This window comes from Mustela lutreola, chromosome 1 (genome assembly GCF_030435805.1).
Source record: "Mustela lutreola isolate mMusLut2 chromosome 1, mMusLut2.pri, whole genome shotgun sequence".
NCBI classification, from domain to species: domain Eukaryota; kingdom Metazoa; phylum Chordata; class Mammalia; order Carnivora; family Mustelidae; genus Mustela; species Mustela lutreola.
In genome coordinates, this window is record NC_081290.1 from 217,057,876 (window position 1) to 217,077,863 (window position 19,988).

General features: G+C 35.7%; 1 protein-coding gene across 2 annotated transcripts in view; it reads left to right on the forward strand.

Annotated features, from left to right (window-relative positions):
- The window catches only part of NOX4 (NADPH oxidase 4), a 177,669-nt gene extending 161,130 nt beyond the window's left edge, over positions 1 to 16,539 (forward strand). Inside the window, exons 16-18 of one of the 2 annotated variants that reach the window (XM_059186909.1) lie at positions 2 to 70; positions 1,486 to 1,586; positions 13,537 to 16,539. In XM_059186909.1, the coding sequence (XP_059042892.1) occupies positions 2 to 70; positions 1,486 to 1,586; positions 13,537 to 13,657 (291 nt within the window). In that variant the 3' untranslated portion in view covers positions 13,658 to 16,539. Of the gene's footprint in view, position 1; positions 71 to 1,485; positions 1,587 to 3,148; positions 5,762 to 13,536 lie in introns of those variants that run through there. The other variant, XM_059186903.1, reaches the window with a different exon arrangement.
- Positions 16,540 to 19,988: the final 3,449 nt, after the last annotated feature.

A 19,988-nucleotide genomic window follows, 5' to 3' on the forward strand; every position in this document is an offset into this window, starting at 1 on the left:
GTTTTGGCAAGAGAACAGACCTGACTATGTCAACATCCAGTTGTACCTCAGTCAAACAGATGGGATACAGGTATGTGGTTGGATGTTTTTATAAATTAAACAAGCCCCTTGGTAATACAAGATTTACTGTAGGAGCTGTGCTGGAGGAAAATTTCTGCAGGTGGTTTGAAGAGAAGTTTCCCAGAGGAAGGCCTCTTTTGGAGTGTGTCCAGAAAACCCATGGGCTGTCCTTGAAGCCAACGGTGTTATGCCTTTCATTTGCCCTCCTCACAGGAAGCTGGTACAGACTTTTGAGTTCATCTCTCTCCTTTTTACTGTTGTCTTAAATCCTTTACCTCTAGAGCAAACAGTCTCATGATTGTGTTATCAAGGGGAGTTTTTATGTGGAGAGACAAGATAAGGACATACCTAATTAAGTTTATTTCTTCTCTTCAAGGGAATCTAAAAATGTCGTAATAGCCATCACACATTATTTATTAACTGTGCTAGACACTGTGCTAAGCATTTCATATTATCTTGTGTAATTCCTACAGATCCAAGAGATGGATGTTGGTGATATCCCCATGTTCTAGATGAAGAAACTGATGTTTACAGATGACAGTGAAGGGTTACATAGGGGTGTCAGTCTGGGGATGGATGCTTTCACGAGTTATATTTTAGTATTTTCCATTATATGTTTTCTAAAATACTTGGAATACAAAGTACGAATGTTGTCAATAACTTCAAAACTAGTCTAACCCTGTTTTTTCTAGTCAGATTTCTACCCCACTTGGTAGGTTAAAAAAAAAGAAAAAAAAATTCACTTTTACTATTCTCATGAAACAAGTCAGTATCATTCTTCCTCATGCTATGGCTGTAATGAAGGTTTGGAGGGTACGTTGCACTGGTTCTCAGTTTGTCTGCCTGCCATCACTTTGCCCTCTCTTCTCACTTCCCTTTGACCCTTTATTGCCAATCCAGATCTAATCTCCTGTTTACTGCAAACACCAGCCCCTTAAAAGTTATTTGTTGATAGACCCAAGATTTGGAGCCCTTCTGTCTTAGGCTGTCTTGCCTAGGATCATTTCCCCAAACTTATGAGGACAGTTTGTAGTATTTTACTCATATAATGAGCCAAATATGATGACTGTATTGGCAGTGCAAAAGCACTTCAATAACGTTTATGTGTAGCACCCGTTTTGAGAGTAGGCAATTAAAGTGCATTCTTTAACACTACGGTTGTTAAAAATGAAGCAACAAACTAAAGTCTAGGAAAATCAGCCATTTGTAATAATGGCACTCAAGAAGTTAATGGATTTTAAAGGAAAAGAGGAAGGAAATGATGCTTCGAAATGACTGTACTTAATAGCTTGCCATTTTATACTTATATTCTTGATATCACAGCAATTTGGTAGGAAGCCACAGTACCAGTAGAAATAATGTTAGAGAAGTCGGTTATTCGTCCAACCCTGTGTCATATAAAATATAGTGATTTCTTTTTGGCAGAAAATAATTGGAGAAAAATATCAAGCACTGAATTCAAGACTTTTTATTGGACGTCCTCGGTGGAAACTTCTGTTTGATGAAATAGCAAAATGTAACAGAGGGTAAGTACTGTTGCTCAGGAAATATGCCATGTGGCTAATGATCAAATTAAAATATTTTCAAGTCATTAAATGTAGTTTTTAAAGATGAATTGGGTAATGGGTTTACAACTTACAAAATCGCTTAAACACTCAATTATCACTAGCAAAGGAGGAGGCAAGGGAGGGACCACCTCACATATCTGGGACACCAAATCATTAGAATTTGGCTTTGAAATAGTCTATTAAAGTATTTATGAATGAAACTCTCCTACCGACTTTCAAATTTCTGTAGACCCGTGTTAAAATGGGTATTCATTCCAACATCCTGTATCAGGTGATCACTGGAAAACCTTTTCAAAATCACACTGACAAATAAAGGAGTTCTACCAGCAGTTCCAACAATGAATGCACTTAAAAATCAGATTTTTGAACTTTTCTATGAGAATGAATAAATTTTTAAAAAACCCTTAGTTGTACTATGCAGTCTCTAAAACAGGAGTATTTCCAAACATATTTTTTTTTTCTTGGAAGCGAAAATCCTCTGAGGAATCTTAGCATTATGGAATACGTCTCTGTGATCTGTAGAGATGACTGTGGAAGGAGAGCGTTCACTTGAGGGCACATACTAGCCAACACCTTTGTCTTCTGTAAACTTGTAGTTCAGGGCACTGGTCTGTGAGAATTCTCAAAGCAATTTGAAAACCGTATACCTACTCAGACATTTTAAATTTGGCATTGAAGTAGTTTCATCAAAAGTTTAAATAGTCACAAAACTCTAATTTCTAACACATTGCACGTGTTGACATTTTGAAATTCGTGTAACTCTTTAAACATGCCTACTGGAATTGAAATATCAATTTTTTTGATACTAACCTCCTATATTGGAAAGTTATACAAACAAGCTTTCATTAGCATTTGGAAATTTTACCTTATTTTTTCTACTTGAACTTGTATTTCTGTCCTTTCAACTTGTAGAATTTATCAAAATTCAGTGTATTTTTACATTTGAACTAATCATATTTTTGTTGCTTAGGTAAACATACTTCTCTAGTAAGAATGTAGATAAATTGAAGACTTAATTTTTAAAAAATTCCCTTAGATCCTATGGCTCTTCTAGGTTGATCATGATAACTCGTAGTATATAGTTGGTCAATTCATGATTTAAAAACTACATTTTTATAAATATAAAAAGGATATCTATAAATGAATGAAGTATCTGACTGGATGAAGAGTTTTAAAAAAGCTTCAATTTATGAATTTGTGGATGACTATGATTTATTGAAAGAATCACTGATCATCATGGTCCTTTGACTCTATCTTCAGAGGTTTTGTTTCAGGAATTATAGTGTGGAGCCCTAGGAGCAAATTTTAAAAAGTAATATAGCTACCCATGAAACTCAGGTTGTAGTTATATTTGAAACTATTTCTGTATTTCCCTTCTCTTGAGGAAGTAGTTTTGGGTTGAAGAGAGAAGCATTACTTTGGAAACAGAGGTCCTGTAATAAGGCTCTAGTTAAAAGTGATCTATAGTCTTAATAAAAGGTCACACTAGTTTTGGTTATTTTTCTCCCATCTTTCTCCAGTATCTTCCATCTAAGACATGATAATCTTGTTATACTCGCCTGGGGCTCACCATGGACCATAGACTCCTTTCTCTTTAATGATATTCACCGGACTTCTGACAAGCATTCTCGTATTAGTTTTTATAGTGTGCTGATGAAAACTTGGGAATTTTGTTGTTGTTGCTATTGTCTTTGCTCAATTCTAAAACCAAACTCTAAAACAGGAGAGGATCACTTATAAGAAATTAGATTGGGATTATTGATATTTTTGGTTACGCCTTAAGAATTCTAATTTGTTAAACTGTTCATGACTTAGATTTTGTATGTTTATTTGGTTGGTGGTTCATTTTCTTCAAACAGCAAAGCTGCTTTAAGAAGAACAAGTGTGCACCATCTACTGTTGACATTTTGTACAACACGTTCACTTCGTGTTTTTGCTCTGGACAGGCACCTAAAACACATTATTTTTTAAAAAAAATTTTACATGGCATATTTAGGAAAAGAAAAGATCAACATCTTAAGGGTTCACTAACTTGAAAAAAGATTCTATTTAAACAGAACTCCTTATTTTAGATGTAAAATGTTGGTTAACCTTGAGTACATAAATTACTGAGAGAATAGGTAGAGACACACATACATACTTATAAAAGTCTATATTCATATATATGTGTATGTATATGCATATACATATTTAAAATCTGTACACTGAGATTATGAACCTTAATTTTTAAACAAAAAATTGAAAAAAGTGAAAAATAAAAAGTTGCATGAATCTATAATACAGAATTCTTCAGTGTAGTCTTTTTCAGGTACACTCATATATTGTTCATGGATAATTTCCATGTGATTTTACCCCAAAGTATTCTCTAGAATATGGATAACATGATCCATACCCTACTTAGGGATATTTAGGTTACCTCCAGTCCTTTACTGTTACAAATAGTGCTACGATAATTCTTTTTGCACACACTTTCTCATGCTCTTGTGGGAATATTGCAGTAAGTTAGCATCCTTGAAATGAAGTTTCTGGCTCAAAGAGTAATTGATTTAGATAGTAATTGATTTAGATACTGTCCTATCAAAACTAAAATGCTGAATCAATTTGTATTCAATTTACTTTACACAGGTGTATGAGGTGGTTCCTTCCATATGTGCCTTTTTTTAATTCAGAAAATGAATTATGTAATAGTATGATTAAGGAATGTGAAGGAGCTTTTGAAGTCACCTGCTTTCATCATTATTTTATAAGTGAAGAAGATAGGATCTCCCCGAAAAAGATGATTTATCTCAAGCTATGGTTAATGAGTCAGAATTCAGACATGAATCCTGGCTGTAAAGTTCAATGTCCTTCATTTACAGCAGAGCATGGTCACAAGTAGAAAGAATAGCAATTTTATGTTACTATGCCCCTCTTGGGGACAGTGAGATATTGAAAGAAACCATCATGTTCACTATATATATTACAACAGAATGTTACTGTAATATACTAAAAGTGTTAACAACTAATTTTTCAAAAACATAGAAGATGTTCTAAATATTACTTTATAAGATATTTAGTATTTGATGACAGGAAATCATTTTATTACCTAAACCAAAGTCCATTTTCCTATTATTTGTAATAAAAATATATCAATCATAGATATTAGTTGAATTTATACATTATCCAAAAGAGAAATAAAGGATTAACTTTATGTGGCCTTTGGAGTAGAAAACTATTACTCTGGGATTGGGTGAAATGCCTGAGACCGTGTCTACATTCTCCTGCCTGATGGTGTTTCAAAAGCAATAGAGATTAAGAACACCTAGGTTTGCTGTCCAACATTTGATCTGTGTCCCTGGGTCAAGTCACTCAAACCTTCTGGGTCTATATTCCAAGGAGTGAATAAGCTGTCATTATTATAAGATCCCACACTTACAAATCTCCATGGAAAAACAAAGATTGGTATAATAGGAAAATATGCACAAGTATATTGAACACTTATGGAACTAGTTCCTAACATCTGACTCCAAACAACATTCTTTGCTTTAGCATCTATCTCTACCCAGAGCAGCAAAGCAAAGTTTTTGTAGATAATCTCTGGGTGATTGTTGGACCTAATGCAAATTTAGTGCAAATGGATTGCAGAGATTAAGTATAGATCTTGAAAAAGTTACAGGATCTCATTGTTAGTGAGAGTGACATAGAGGAACTCCTCAAATTACACAGAACTCTACTAGAGTGTAATGTAAATTAAAAAAAAATTATATATATGATATGTATATGTATATGTAATATGTAAAATATATATATATTATATGGGTGCTTTAAAATGATAAAGTGTAAATATATATATAATGTAAAATGTAAAAATATATATATGATATATGGGTTCTTTAAAAATAATTTTGTTGTGGAATATTTAAGAGGAGCCTTCAAGAAGTCTGTAAAAATTGAAAATCTAACTTTATAATTGCCCTATGAAGAAAGTAATGGTATCTTATTGTAATGCAGTGTTGATGGAGAATGTATACAAACAGACAAAATGACTCTGCGCTTTCTCATTTTCATGGAAACCACATTCTGGTTTTTGTTTCTCTTTGTTTTTTGGTGGTATAAACTGAATGGTTCAATTTTATTCAATTTAAGTAACCTAACATGTCTAGATCTGGTTTTAATAGTAATCTAAATTTTATTAAGTTTAAATTATTCTCACACTTCTGTTTTATTTTCTTCTTTTTTACTTTGGGATTAATAAGATTTTCTTTTGCTCGTCTCTTTGGGTAGAACCTTATATCATTGATCTCAAACCCTTTTTCTTTTTTTTTTTTTCAGCATAACAGTATCATTATTTTTGCACCACACCCAGTGCTCCATGCAATCCGTGCCTACTCTAATACCCATCACTTGGTTCCCCCAACCTCCCACCCCCCCGCCCCTTCAAACCCCTCAGATTGTTTTTCAGAGTCCATAGTCTCTCATGGTTCACCTCCCCTTCTAATTTCCCCCAACTACCTTCTCTTCTCTAACTCCCCTTGTCCTCCATGTTATTCCTTATGCTCCACAAATAAGTGAAACCATATGATAATTGACTCTCTCTGATTGACTTATTTCGCTCAGCATAATCTCTTCCAGTCCTGTCCATGTTGCTACAAAAGTTGGATATTCATCCTTTCTGATGGAGGCATAATACTCAATAGTGTATATGGACCACATCTTCCTTATCCATTCATCCGTGGAAGGGCATCCCCTTGTTCTTTTCTTTTTTTTTTTTTTTTTTTTTTAAAGATTTTATTTATTTATTTGACACAGAGAGATCACAAGTAGGCAGAGAGGCAGGCAGAGAGAGAGAGGAGGAAGCAGGCTCCCTGCTGAGCAGAGAGCCCGATGCGGGACTCGATCCCAGGACCCTGAGATCATGACCTGAGCCGAAGGCAGCGGCTTAACCCACTGAGCCACCCAGGCACCCCCCTTGTTCTTTTCTAATAAAAGTGTTCAGTACTATAAATTCCCCTCTCAACATTTTAGCTATATCACACAAATGTTGGTATGTTTTTATTTTTATGCACTTCAAAATATTTTTACATTTTCCACGTGATTTCTTCTCTGACCCATTGGTTATTTTATAAGTATTTTGTTTAATTTCCAAACATGTGATTCTGCATATATCTTTTTGGCTTTGATTTCTAGTTCACTTGGGTTCTGTTGAGAAAATATACTCTGTGATTTCAATCCTTTAAAATTTATTTGAGATCGTTTTACTATCCAGAATATGGTCTGTCTTGATGAATGTTTCACACACACTTGAAAAGAATTTGTATTCCATTGTTTGGGGATAGAGTACACTATAAATATCAATTTGTTCTAATTGCTTGATAGTAGTATTCAGGTCTTCAGTACGCTTACTGATTTTCTACTTGTTCTGTCAATTACAGAGAGAAGAGTTTTGAAACCATTGGCTATAATTATAGATTTATATATCTTTATAGTCCTATTGGTTTTTGTTTCATGTATATTGGAGTTTTTTATTTTTTTAATTTTTTAAAAGATTTTGTTTATTTATTTGACAAAGAGAGATCACAAGTAGACGGAGAGGCAGGCAGAGAGAGAGAGAGAGAGGGAAGCAGGCTCCCTGCTGAGCAGAGAGCCCAATGCGGGACTCCATCCCAGGACCCTGAGATCATGACCTGAGCTGAAGGCAGCAGCTTAACCCACTGAGCCACCCAGGCGCCCCTATTGGGGTTTTTTAGTTGGAGGATTTAGTTGTAGTGTTTGAACTATTCCATTATATATTATTATTATTATTATTGCATTTTATTATATTTATTCATTACAAAATATATTACATTTTATTATTTCATGAAGTAAAAATAGTGTTGGACTTTTCCAGCTTTATTGAGATAAAATTAACACATAACTGTGTAAATTTAATATGTACAATGTAATGATTTAATATATGTATATATATTGCAAAATGACTACCACAAGAAGATTAATCAACACAGCCATCACCTCACATGATTGCAATTTGTGTGTGTGTGTGTGTGTGTGTGTATGTGAAGAAAACTTTTAAGATCTACTTTCTTAGCACCTTTCAGGTATACAACACAGTATTGTTAACTATAGTTACCACACTGTATGTTACATTCCCAGAATTTATTCTTCTTATGACTAGAAGTCTATAATTCTTTGTCAACCTTCACCCCATTCCCTACCTCTCCCATCTGGTCCTGGTGATGAGGGAGCAGGAGGCTGGCTGAGGACAAAGCAAAAGCTGGCTCAGGTTCTGGGACTTCATCACTGGTAACCACCAATTGGCTCTCTATTTCAATGAGTTTGGGGTTTTTTTGGTGGGTTGTTATTTATTATTATTTTTTTAGATTCCACATATAGCTGAGCTCAAAGAGTATTTGTCTTTCTTTGTCTGATTTGTATCAGCACAGTACCTTCAAGTTCCAATCATGTTGTTTTAAATGGCAGGAGTTCCTTCTTTTTTATGGCTGAATAATACTGCTCTGTTTGTGTGTGATATAAATATGTATGTGTATCACATCATGATTTCTTTATCCATTGGTGGACACTGAGGTTGTTTCTGTGTCTTGGCTACTATAAATAAAGCTGCAATTAACATGGAGTACAGATATATTTTGAGATAATGATTTCATTTCCTTTGGATGTATACCTACAAGAGGTACTGCTGGATAATATGGTGCTTCTATTTATAATTTTTTGAGAAATCTCCTTACCATTATCCACAGTGTCTTCCCCAATTTACATTCCCACAGTAGTGCACAAGGTTTCTCCTTCCTCCACATTCTTGGCAACAGTTGCCTCTTTATCTTTTGGATAATAGCCTTTCTAACAGGTGTGAGATGTTATCCCATTGTGGTTTTCATTTACATTTCCCTGAAGATTAGTGATACTGAACATCTTGGCAGGTGCCTTTTGGCTATTTTGAATAGCCTGAACTTCTATTCAGGATTTGCCCATTTTTTAATTCAATTCCTATTATTTTATTAGTTTTCTTCTTTTTTCTTGTCTTTTTTTTTTGCTATTTTGTTGTATTATTTCCTATATATTTTGGATATTAGCCTCTTATCAGATGTGTAGACTACAAATATTTTTTCCCATTCCAAAGGCTGTCTTTTCATTTTGTTGATCATTTCTTGCACTGTACAGAAGGTTTTTAATTTGGTACAGTCCCACATATTTATTTCTGCTTTATTGCTTGTACTTCTGGTATCATATTCATGAAATTAATGCCAAGAGTAATGTCGAGGAGTTTTTCCCTGTGTTTTCTTCTAGAAGTTTGATAGTTTTGATGAAGTTCTAGAACCTAGGTGAGGTTTGGTGGGCTGAGGTCTGGAGCGAATGACCAAGAAAGAATTCTTGAGACATCTTTGGTGCAAAATGGTGGTTTATTAAAGCACGGGGACAGGACCCGTGGGCAGGAAGAGCTGCCGCCCGGGGTAGTGAGGGATGGCAGGTTAGGTACCCTGCTGTTGGGGGAAGGTGAGGGGAAGGGAGGTTGTAGTGGAGTTTTCATATGCTAAAGAGGACCTGCAAGGTGCCTGGATGTCCCAGGCCTGCCGAAGGCCTTGCCCTTGCTGCTGGATCAATGTTGTCTTTAGACCAGCCATTAACGTTAAGATAGTTGGGAGACTTTTTGGTGGGGTGTCACAATCCTGCTATCAATCGTCTTTGTTAGTGAGATTTAGGACATTTGTAAGCCAAGAGAGACTCCTGTCTAGCAGGATTGTGAGCTCTGCAAGTTAACTATTTGCTTATTGTTCATGGCAGTCAGGGCTGCCTGAGGGATGCTACACTTATGACAGAGGCGGAGCGGATGGAGAGGGGGTGCAAGGCGCCAGCTTTTGCTTTTCTTCAGCCAGCCTCATGCTCCCTCATCAGTTTCAGATCTTATATTTAAGTCTTTAATTCTTTTCAAGTAAATCTTTGTGAGTAGTATAAAATAAGGGTCCAGTTTCATTCTTATGCATGTAAATACCCAGTTTTTACAGCACCATTTATTAAAGAGATTTTTTTTTTTTCTCATTGAGTATTCTTGGCTCCCTTTGATTAGGTTTAAATCCAACAGTTTACTATTGCTTTCTATTTATCTCATTTGTTCTTTTTCTTTCTTTCTTTCTTTCTTTCTTTCTTTCTTTCTTTCTTTCTTTCTTTATTTCTTCATCTACCTTCTTTTAGATTGAGTACATTTATGACTCCATTTTTTTTCTCCTATATTGACCTATTAGCCATACTTCTCTGTCTATTTGCTTTTAGTGATTTCTTTAAGGCATTACCTCCCAAATTTTATTCCTTGGACCAGCATCACCTGGAACTTGTTAGAAAAGCTAATTCTTGAGCACTATCCAAGATCTCCCGTGTCAGAAGCTCTAGGGATGGTCAGTGGACCAGCTGGTCTATGGTCTGTGAAGTCCCTCAAATAATTCTGATGAAGCTAAAATCAGAGGAATATTGTTATAGGTTCAGAGTGTACATCATTGGCTTATCACGGTGAACTCCAAATAATAATATACCACTTTCTGTACTTCCATTCCCTCTGCATATCTTTGGCTATTGTTCTTATCTATCATTCTTTTCCATATACTCTAAACTCCATGATGCATTGTTAGTACATTTCTTTCAGGTATCAATTATATTTCCAAGAGATTAAAAATGAGACAAAATGCACATTATATTTATTCACACATTTACCATTTTTGTACTCTTTATTCCTCTGGGTAGATTCAAATTTTCATCTCATTTCATTGTCCTTCCTGAATAATTTTCTTTAATATACTTGATAGTGCTGGTTTGCTGGTGATGAATTCTCTCCCTTTTTGTTTGAAAACCTTGTATTCCATCCTTAGTTTTGAAAGTTATTTGTGTTTAGTGTAGAATTTGCTTGGTATGGAATAGATGGATTTTCTCTTGTTTTTCAGCACTTTGAAAATGTTGCTTTATTGCCTCCTGACATGCATGGTTGTTGTTTTTTTAATTTCTTTTCAGTGTACCAGAATTCATTGTTTATGCTCCACATCCAGTGCGCCATGCAATACGTGCCCTCCATAATAGCCACCACCAGGCTCGCCCAACTTCCCACCCCACTGCATGCATAGTTTTTCATAAGAGCTCCGTCTTTCATCGTGTGTTTATTTATTTGTAGTGTGTCTTTTTGCCTCCTCTGGCTATTTTTATATTTTTCTCTTTGTCACTGGTTTTCAATTTTATTTATTTTATTTATTTAAAAAAATTTTTTAAATTATGTTAGTCACCATACAGTACATCATTAGTTTTTGATATATTATTCCATGATTCATTTTATTATATTGACTTGCATGTTTTTTTTGTGTGTGTATTCTCCTTGGGGTTCATTAGATCCTTGGATCTATTTATTTGATTTCATCAAATTGGGGGGAAAATTGGCAACTATTTTTTGAGTGTTTTTTTTTTTTTCTCTTTCCCTTTGTCTTCTCTCATGTTCGGACTACAATTACATCTGTGTTAGAATAGTTGATATTGTGCCACAGGTCACTGAGCTCCTGTTCATCTTTTTGTTCTCTGTGTGGTCCTTTTGGATAGATTGTAGCACCAGGCCTCTAAGTTTACTTTCTCCAGTTCCTATTTGTCTGTTAACCCATCAAAATATTTATGATCTTAAATATTCCATTAATCACTAGACTTTCCACTTAGGCCTTTTAAAAATCTTCTTTTCCTCTTCTCATCATGGTGATGCTTTCCTTTGAATATAATGAAACATGTTTCTCATAACTGTTTTGATGAAATGTTTGATAAGTCCATCATTTTTGTCATTCTGGGCCTGTTTCTGTTGACTGATCTTTCTTCTTTCTGTATTAGTTGGCTAGGACTTGCTTCCGTACCAAAATCCCACAGACTGAGTAGATTAAACAACAGAAATTTATTTTCTCAAAGCCCTACAGGCTGGAAGACTGATATCAAGATGCCAGCAGGGTTGATTTCCTCGGAAACCTCCCTCCTTGCCTTGCAGATGATGACCCTTTTGCTGCCTCTTCGTATGATCTTTTTTTCTGAGCATTGGTGTTCTCTCATGTCTCTCTGTGTATCCAATATTCTCTTATAAAGACATTCGTCAGATTGGAATAGGATCTACTCTAAAACTTTATTTTAACTTAATCACATCTTTAAAACTTTCATCTCCAAATACAGCTATATTCTGAAGTACTGGCGGTTTGATTTTTCAACATAATGAATTTTGAGGGGACATAATTCAGCCCATAACACTCCCACTTTTGGTTTAGAAAATTCTCGGTGATTTCTCACGGAGTACTGTACATTGTGCAGTTTAGATGTTCAGTGCCAGATTCTGATCTCTTTTCAATACTGTTGGACTTGTTTCTGGCATGAAGTTTTGTGACTTGGGTTCAGTTTGATCTTTCCGGGTATAGATCCAGAGCACCTTCAGTCTCAGGCTAATTTTACCAACATCCATCCTGCCTCTTGCAAGTAAGGTGATAACTTTCTAGAACACTACCCATTGCCCACGTATGATAAGGAGATCTTTCCGTTCTGGCTTGTGGGAATATGAATTATTCACAACCTTGTGTCACTCGGAGTTGTTTGCCTTACTTCTCCCTGCTAGTTCTTCATCCAGATTCACGTAGTTTCCTCTCACAGAGGAGCACATCAGTGTTCAGCCAAAGACTTGAGGATAGAGCTTCTGTCCTTGGATCTCTCTCCCCTTCTACAAATTCCAGCCACTTTGTTGTCCATGAATTCCATTCTTTTGTCTCTTCAGCTCAATGGGAATCCCAGCCTCAGTTTGAGTTTCTCTGTGCTGTAGGCTGTAGATTGCCTCCAGGCCGTAAGCAAAGACAGTTGCTGGCAATTGGTTTTCTCACCTTGGTTTTTTTTCTCTTTATCTTAGGAATCCACTGTTCTGTTCTACCTACTGTCTAGTATCTGAAAATACTTATTCCATATATTGGGTTTTTCCCCCTAGTTTTTCAATGCCTGAGGGTAAGTCTAGCCACAAGTGAAAATTCTATTTTTGTAGTTCTTTGTTTCATTCTTCAAGGTAGAAAGTTACAGTAAAACCATTTTTTAAATATATATTACAAAATCTTGGTACCCATCAAAATGGATTTCCTGGGTTTTTTTTCAGCACCACTTATTCTCAGATAAGATAATGAGGACATACTATATTTATCTAAGATAGGATATGAATTGTTAATCATTTTGGTATCCTAGGAAGAATTCAGTGCAAATAACAAACTTCGGAAGAAGATTGATGTGAAATACCAGTCATTTCCTGGGATTTATTTAGTCGATTTGTTAGGGATATGTATAATTTTATCTACTAAAATTTTATGTTAGCAACAATAAACCTGCTTGGCATTTGGTGCAGTTATCACAGTGCATAAATAAACAAGAAAATGGATACAGATTAATATGCTTTTGTTTCAACATGGATATAAATTACTTAGAATTATCCTTTCAAACTGGTAGTAGCTTTCTTTCTTTTACTCATCACTGCCCAAGACAATTCATGGGATCTTTAGAAAAATGCATCTAAGACATCCAGTAAGAGAAGACTGACATGATCCAGTGTGGATGGACATCTATCCACTGCTGCTCTTGATTTGGTTCGTGCATCTAATGGAAAGGCTGAGGGCAGACTGCTCACTTTCTGTCTGATTATAAGCAAATCTGTGCTCAGAATTAGATTCTTTGAATTATCCTGAATTCTAGCAGGGAAGCATGAAGTACATAAAACACCTTCATGGTGATCATTTACATTTGGAAATAATTGGGAAGTTAATTCCATATGCAAAGCAGCAAGAAATGAACTTCATTAATACCTTCAACACACTCCTGACCCATACTTCGTGTTATGTTCTGCCTAATTTTCCACCTGATTTTCCCTTTTTTCCCTCTCTCTCACCAGGAAAACGGTTGGTGTTTTCTGCTGCGGACCCAGTTCAATTTCTAAGACTCTTCATAAACTGAGTAACCAAAACAACCCATATGGGACAAGATTTGAATACAATAAAGAATCTTTCAGCTGAAAGCCTTTGAGAGGAGCCGGGACTCTGAACAAGGAATGAGTGCAATTTCCAAGACTTCGAAGCTCAGCTGAATCAAGTAGCTGTACCATGCCAAAGAGTAGCAAGGTTTTCTTATTTATAATTATTTAAAATGGAAAAGCAGAGGATGTGGCAAGATGACAGGTCACATTACATGTTTAATCGGGAAACCAAAGAGGCCCTGAAGAATAGTTGCTATGATGATTCACTTTCCAGTGCTCAAATGAAAAGAAAACTATTAGATGCACACTGTTGATTTTTATGGCAGATTCAAGAACTCCCTAGGGAGGCACCGCACTTGCTCACTGTGAGGCTGATAGCCTTGGTCCTCTTTAAATTGTTTTTGGTTGAACACATGCAAGATTGAATGAAATTAAAAATGCATTGAAACTCAGATTACATTTTCTACATGAGTATCAACAGAGTAGCTTTGATTGAGGAAAGCTCCAGGCAAATATAGTAGATGTTTGAAGATACAGCACAGGACTCTGTATTAATACGGGTACTTTGTGTCTCCTCTTCCTCACTACTGATGCTAATACCTCTATTTGATGTCTGTGGCCTTCATGTCGAATGAACTTTGGTAGATGTTGCTAATTTTATATTTTTTCTTTCTTCTTTTTTCCTCTGTCTACGGAAATCTGCCCTCCTTTGCATACATTAGACACGATGATTTAATAGGTCTTTTTCATCTGCAATTTATTTAATCTATTACTGTTGCATAGTAATGAGGAAAATATCACTACTGTAAAACATAATGGAATATATAGACTAATAACTTTTTCCCTTGTCCAGCATTTTGGCCTCTGTTATTCTTATTTACTTTCTTCCCCAACGTAGATTGTCTTATTTTTCACCTCTGAAGGTACTTTGTTTAATTTGCACTTTGAGACTGAAGAGCACTGTGTCTCTCAGTCATCACTGAGATATACAATATCTCTCTTTTGCCACATGTTGGTTTATACTGGAGACATGGAAAGTGCAGTGACATTCCTGAACACCAACAACCAAACCCTGTACTTTACTTTCTACACAAGAGGAAATACTTCATTAATTATTTGAATTTAAGCTCAGAATCAGGAATATTATTTGTTGTGCTATCTGGTATTCAGGGTCTTGAAGGGGAAATTATCAAGTTTAAAGTCACTGTTAGGACAATACCGCATGATCCTATCACTTTATGCTCACTGACCATTATATTCTGGGCTCAGAGGAAAACATTTCCCTACTTAAGAATTTAGTCATTTTTGCAGGTTAGTGATTTTGTTTTGTAGACGTCTATCAATCGCTATCAAGTAGAGCACATTGCTGAAATAAGTAAAATGACTTATCTTGCCTTTGTAAAATTGTGCCTGGTTTCACAGAACATGACAGATATTACCATCATATTTTTGCTCTGATTCACCAATAGCAATCAAGCATGGTAAACCACCTAGCATTGAATGCCCCTGAACGTATTACTTATAGATATTTCTTCTTTTCCTTGGAATTCTTTCTTCTTCCTTCTGTGGAGGGAAGACAAGTCAGAAAAAGATATGGGAAATGTGCAATGTTCCTACAGATTTAGCTCTGAAGGCATATTTGATAACCAGTACATCTTGGCAACACTTTCTAAATTAAAAAGAATTTTCATAAAAACACAGAAAGGAATTTGAATTAGTAGGAGGCTTGATATGCAATACTGACTCTTTTCTGATCATAGTTTATTGATGTGATTATAGTAATATGCCTAATTTCAGGAAAAGAAGTTTTTTTTTTTTTTTTTTTTTTTTTCAGAAAAGGAGACCTCTTTCCAGGTAGGTCTGCTATTCTGGATGAACAGCTTTGTCTCTTTGAAATTCTAGTCGATGTTCAAACATGGAGTGTTAAATTAAAGTCGTCTCTGCTTCTGTAGGTAATAATAAATTAGATTTTTATCGTGCATGTAGAAGAGAGAGAGTTTTGTTTTGTTGTTTTGAGGGATTTTTTGTTCCCCCTCTGGGCCTATGTCTTGTCCGACAGGTCTTAAAATGGTCATGTCAGTGGCAGTAGATGTTAAAATTAAAATGGTATCATGAGAACTCTATAAAGTACGTTTACTTTTGCAATAAATAAAGCAGGCAGTGTTTTTTTCACAAGAGGATGCAAGTTGAAGAAAAAAATCTATTTGCATCTGGACTAGCATCAGAGCCTTAAGAGTTTGGTTCTGCAGCTGTAGATGTCACTGGCCTGTGGTATAACTGGCAAGTCGCTCCCACTCTGGGGTTAGGATTTCTCATTTGGACTAGATTAATAGATATTGATCTTTTCTGGGTAATGTATCTTTTTGAGAACCTGATTAAAAGCGAATATAATGACATTAATACAAAATATTACATACAGTTTTGGGGAGTCCACAGTCTTCCAAACTAAGGACTCCAATTTAAGAAACTGAACAGAATAATCCATCACTATAGCTCTTTCTACCTATACATTTTTTGTGATTTTTTTTTCACTATCCATTTTTATAAGATTTTTAGTAGGAAATTACCTCTGTGGACAAAGGAAAGGAAATTCTCTTTATATGCCCTCAAACAGAGAATCCAACAGAATGTTCGCCCAGTTTTTAATTTTAGATCTCCTGCTTTATGCAAAGGAAGGGTGTGATTTTACATACCCATAATAATAAAAGACACATTCATATACATACATACATACATACTGCACGTGTATTCATGGCTTACTTTTTTTTTTCTTTTTCTTTTTTTAAGTCAGGTTAAAAATGGAACAATAGGGGTTTTTTGTTTGTTTTTTGGATTTTTTTCATGTAGCAACTTAAAATGCCAGCTGGATGATTGTGATAACAGAAGCACTTACATTAAAAAATAAAAGCAATATAGACAAAGGATAGGCTGAATTGATTTAATCTCCATATCCAAGTTACTTACTACTCCCCAAATCACTGTTTCCTTGGAGCATTCGAGCAGGTAATAGACTGAAATCGTAAGGTATTTCTAAAGAGGCTGATTAGAGGCAAATGGGCTGTTGTCATCAACAGATAATGCTTGTGCCTAAGAATATTTAGGATAGTAGAGAAAGAAAAAAAAAAACCTAAGAAATAATTTTTTCCTTAAGGTTAACCCAGCTTGAACAGTGATGTTGTTTTTAAACAAACTGGTAAGATACATTTTTTTAAGTGCTACTTATGATAAACATTTCCTTTTCATGTGCAGTCCGGGATATTTTCATATCCAATAATGTTATAGAAACATAAAAGGCTGAAGTTAGGAATACTCTTATTTTGTGGTCAAGAACACCAAGGCATAAAGGGAAATGGAAGCTTGCTTCATCATCCACAGGGTGAGATGTACAGCACAGGGGATACCTAGTCATATCACAGTAACCTTATGGTGACGGGTGCTGATGCACTTACTGTGGTAGGGGAAAAAAGTCAACCATTGAATGTGTCACAAAGCTGAAACTGGAGTTCATCCTTCCTCTTTTCTGCTACTGAAGGGCTCTGTCCCCCTCCCTGTCACATACACATCTAATAAGGCGCATCTGGTCCCATGAGTTTGCTGTAAACTCTATTTAGTGCGAGGTGGAAAGTAATGTACCATGGGTTAATTCCAGATTCAGGTGCAGAAATTCACACTCTTGTTCCCTATGTATCTTCTGATTCTACATATGTTAGTCTTTTATGTTTTGCCAGTTAGAACCAATTTCCAGAAATCCATTTTAAAATATGGCGATTATGCTGAAGGGGTTACGTTCTCCAAAACTTTGAAGACATATGGAATAGTATGGCTTCTAGGAAAAACTAATATTTAATTTTAAATTTAGATTCATAAACAGATTCATAACTTCCCAGCTTTCTAAACGTCCATGGAAATGTTGATATTAAAACAGATGATTGTTGTTCTCTTCTCACATGAGCATCATGTTCAGGAGAAAAGAAGCAGTTTTTTGTTAACAAGTGAGACAGGAAATAAATGAAATCAAGCATAATGAGCATTTACTTCAACTAGCACAGAACAATGAGAACTCTATGTTTCCTTCTGTCTAAATCTCCACTCCATTACCCCAGCTTCTTTATCCCATACTGTGATATTCTCAAAGGACAAAGTTGCAAAAGCTAGCTAGATGAAGTTTTCCAAAAGAAAGAAGCAGAAGACCTTCAATACTTAGCCAAGAAGGGTCCATTAAGAGAGAAGAGAAAAATGGCCAGGCCAGCCACTTAAAATTAGCAAAGAGTTAAGCAATGTTGCCTTAGAACAGAGACTAGAAATTTTCTTTGAAGTGAATACACAGAATGTTTAGTTTCTCCTATACAAAACTGTTATATTCTTGTTGATAAAATCTAAAAGTGGATTTCTTATTTTAAGCATTGTGGCAAAATTACCAGTAATCTTCCTGCAGTGTTAGGCTACAATTTAAGTATTGGTGAGGGCAAGAAATGCCTCAGAAGAGCAAAACTAGGAAGACAAAAAAAGGAGTCAAAGAAAGAGAAATTACTGAACACATCAGGATGTGATTATGCTTTTCTTTTCACAGCTCAAAAGATATTCAAGTGTTTGGCAAAATTGGCTGTTACTGTGGTTTGGGAAAATATAAGAGAATGTAATGTTTGGTTTGTTTCTAGGGGTCCTTTCACATTTTCTTTGCGACTAGAATTGTAGCAAAAGCTTTACCTTTGATCAGAATTGCATCTGGCTTCTAGGAGAATTAGAGCTTTCATGAGCTGCTGGTTGACCTGGACACAACCCCACCATTTAGACAAGAACCAGCACTATGTAAATGCTCTAATATATGTAGTAATAAAGAAGGGGAGTCTGCCAGGCCTTTATTCAGCTAAATACACTGCACATTAAATTCTCTCACTGCAAGGTCATATTTCTCAGCTCTCATCCTTCCACCTAGAGAAGTGCAGACACTGAGAAACAGAAGTTCTGTCTTGTAAACAGTGTATCAGTTCACCTATATCTGCACATTCATTTGAAACTGGTTTTCAATTAGGATGTCTATATAATTCATTGTAGTGGTGAGAGATCTCCATAGTGGACAAAATGGGGGCCTTGTTTGTCTGCTAAAAATATAGATGGCAGCCAATCCATTGGCCAGGGAGAAAGCAGTTACATATTCCAGGTTTTCCTTTCCAAGTGAGTCTTAAAAGAATGTAAACTACCTTACCACACATATGTTGGAATGTGACCTGAGTTGTACTCCGTGTTCTGTGAGTCGATATATTTCACAATTTATTCTTGATTCCCAGGGACTGTCCAGGAACATTCTAGCTCTTCAGTCAGCTTAACATCTTTAACCACCTACGTAGGCATCCACCAGGGGCAATTATATCCTTGTTTTAAAGAGGACCACTACTTTCTGACCAAGCGGCATTGACAGGGAACTCTTCTTTTTTTTCCTCTCATTAAAATTTGATTCAGATTCAGAGTGGGGAAAAGTAGAAACTGCGTTCAAAAGTAGGAATAATTGACTGCAATTCTCTTTCCGCTGAGAGGGCCAGAGTCATCATCTTATCCAGCCTCCTCCACTGTGTAGAGTAAACAGGCCCTAGATTAGAAATCTGAAAACTCATAGGCTTTATCCCTGAAGAGTATTAGACACTGTACATAAAAATGCATGTAATTTCTACTTCCTCCTACATCATTTTTACTGGGATGTGGTAGAGCAAGCATGTGGGGATGAAGAGGAAAAAATGCAGAGTTAAGAGGAATTTCCTGGGTAAATCGTTCTTAGTAAGTTTTTTGCCAACATAGTAAAAACAAAACAGTGCTCTGAGAAAGTGAAAACGCAGGCTTTTAGGAGTCACTGTCCATCGCAACTGAAAGGCTCAGTATTTAATTACGTTTTCTGGGCAAGTAAAGAAATACCCTCAAGCAAAGAAACACCACTATCTATCTTTGTTTTTCTGAGATTCCCGTAAACAAAGTTGCCTGTTATGTCCAGTAGAGCTGCCGTCTAGATTCCTCGTAAGAAATTTTGATCAGGCCCAATGTGGCTAGAGAGAGCTGTATTGACCTTTGACAGTCAGGCTAGGAGTTGCTGGAGGGTGATGGAAGTTATTTTACTTAAGGTTTCATGGAGGAGAAAGCGAGTATGAGATTCCACTGAATTAAAACTAAGGCCTATATCTTAGAACTAGAAATTCTGTAGAAGGAAAAAAAGCACTTCACTGCAGTTATTTTTTTCCTGGATGAAATATAATTTATCTTTTTTTAACTCTTACCAAAGATACTTCATGTTATGTATCTTCATCAAAGCTTGGGTTATTTTCTAGATATCTGTGTTTAAATGTGTGTGTGTGTGTGTGTGTGTGTGAGTGTGTTTGAGAGAG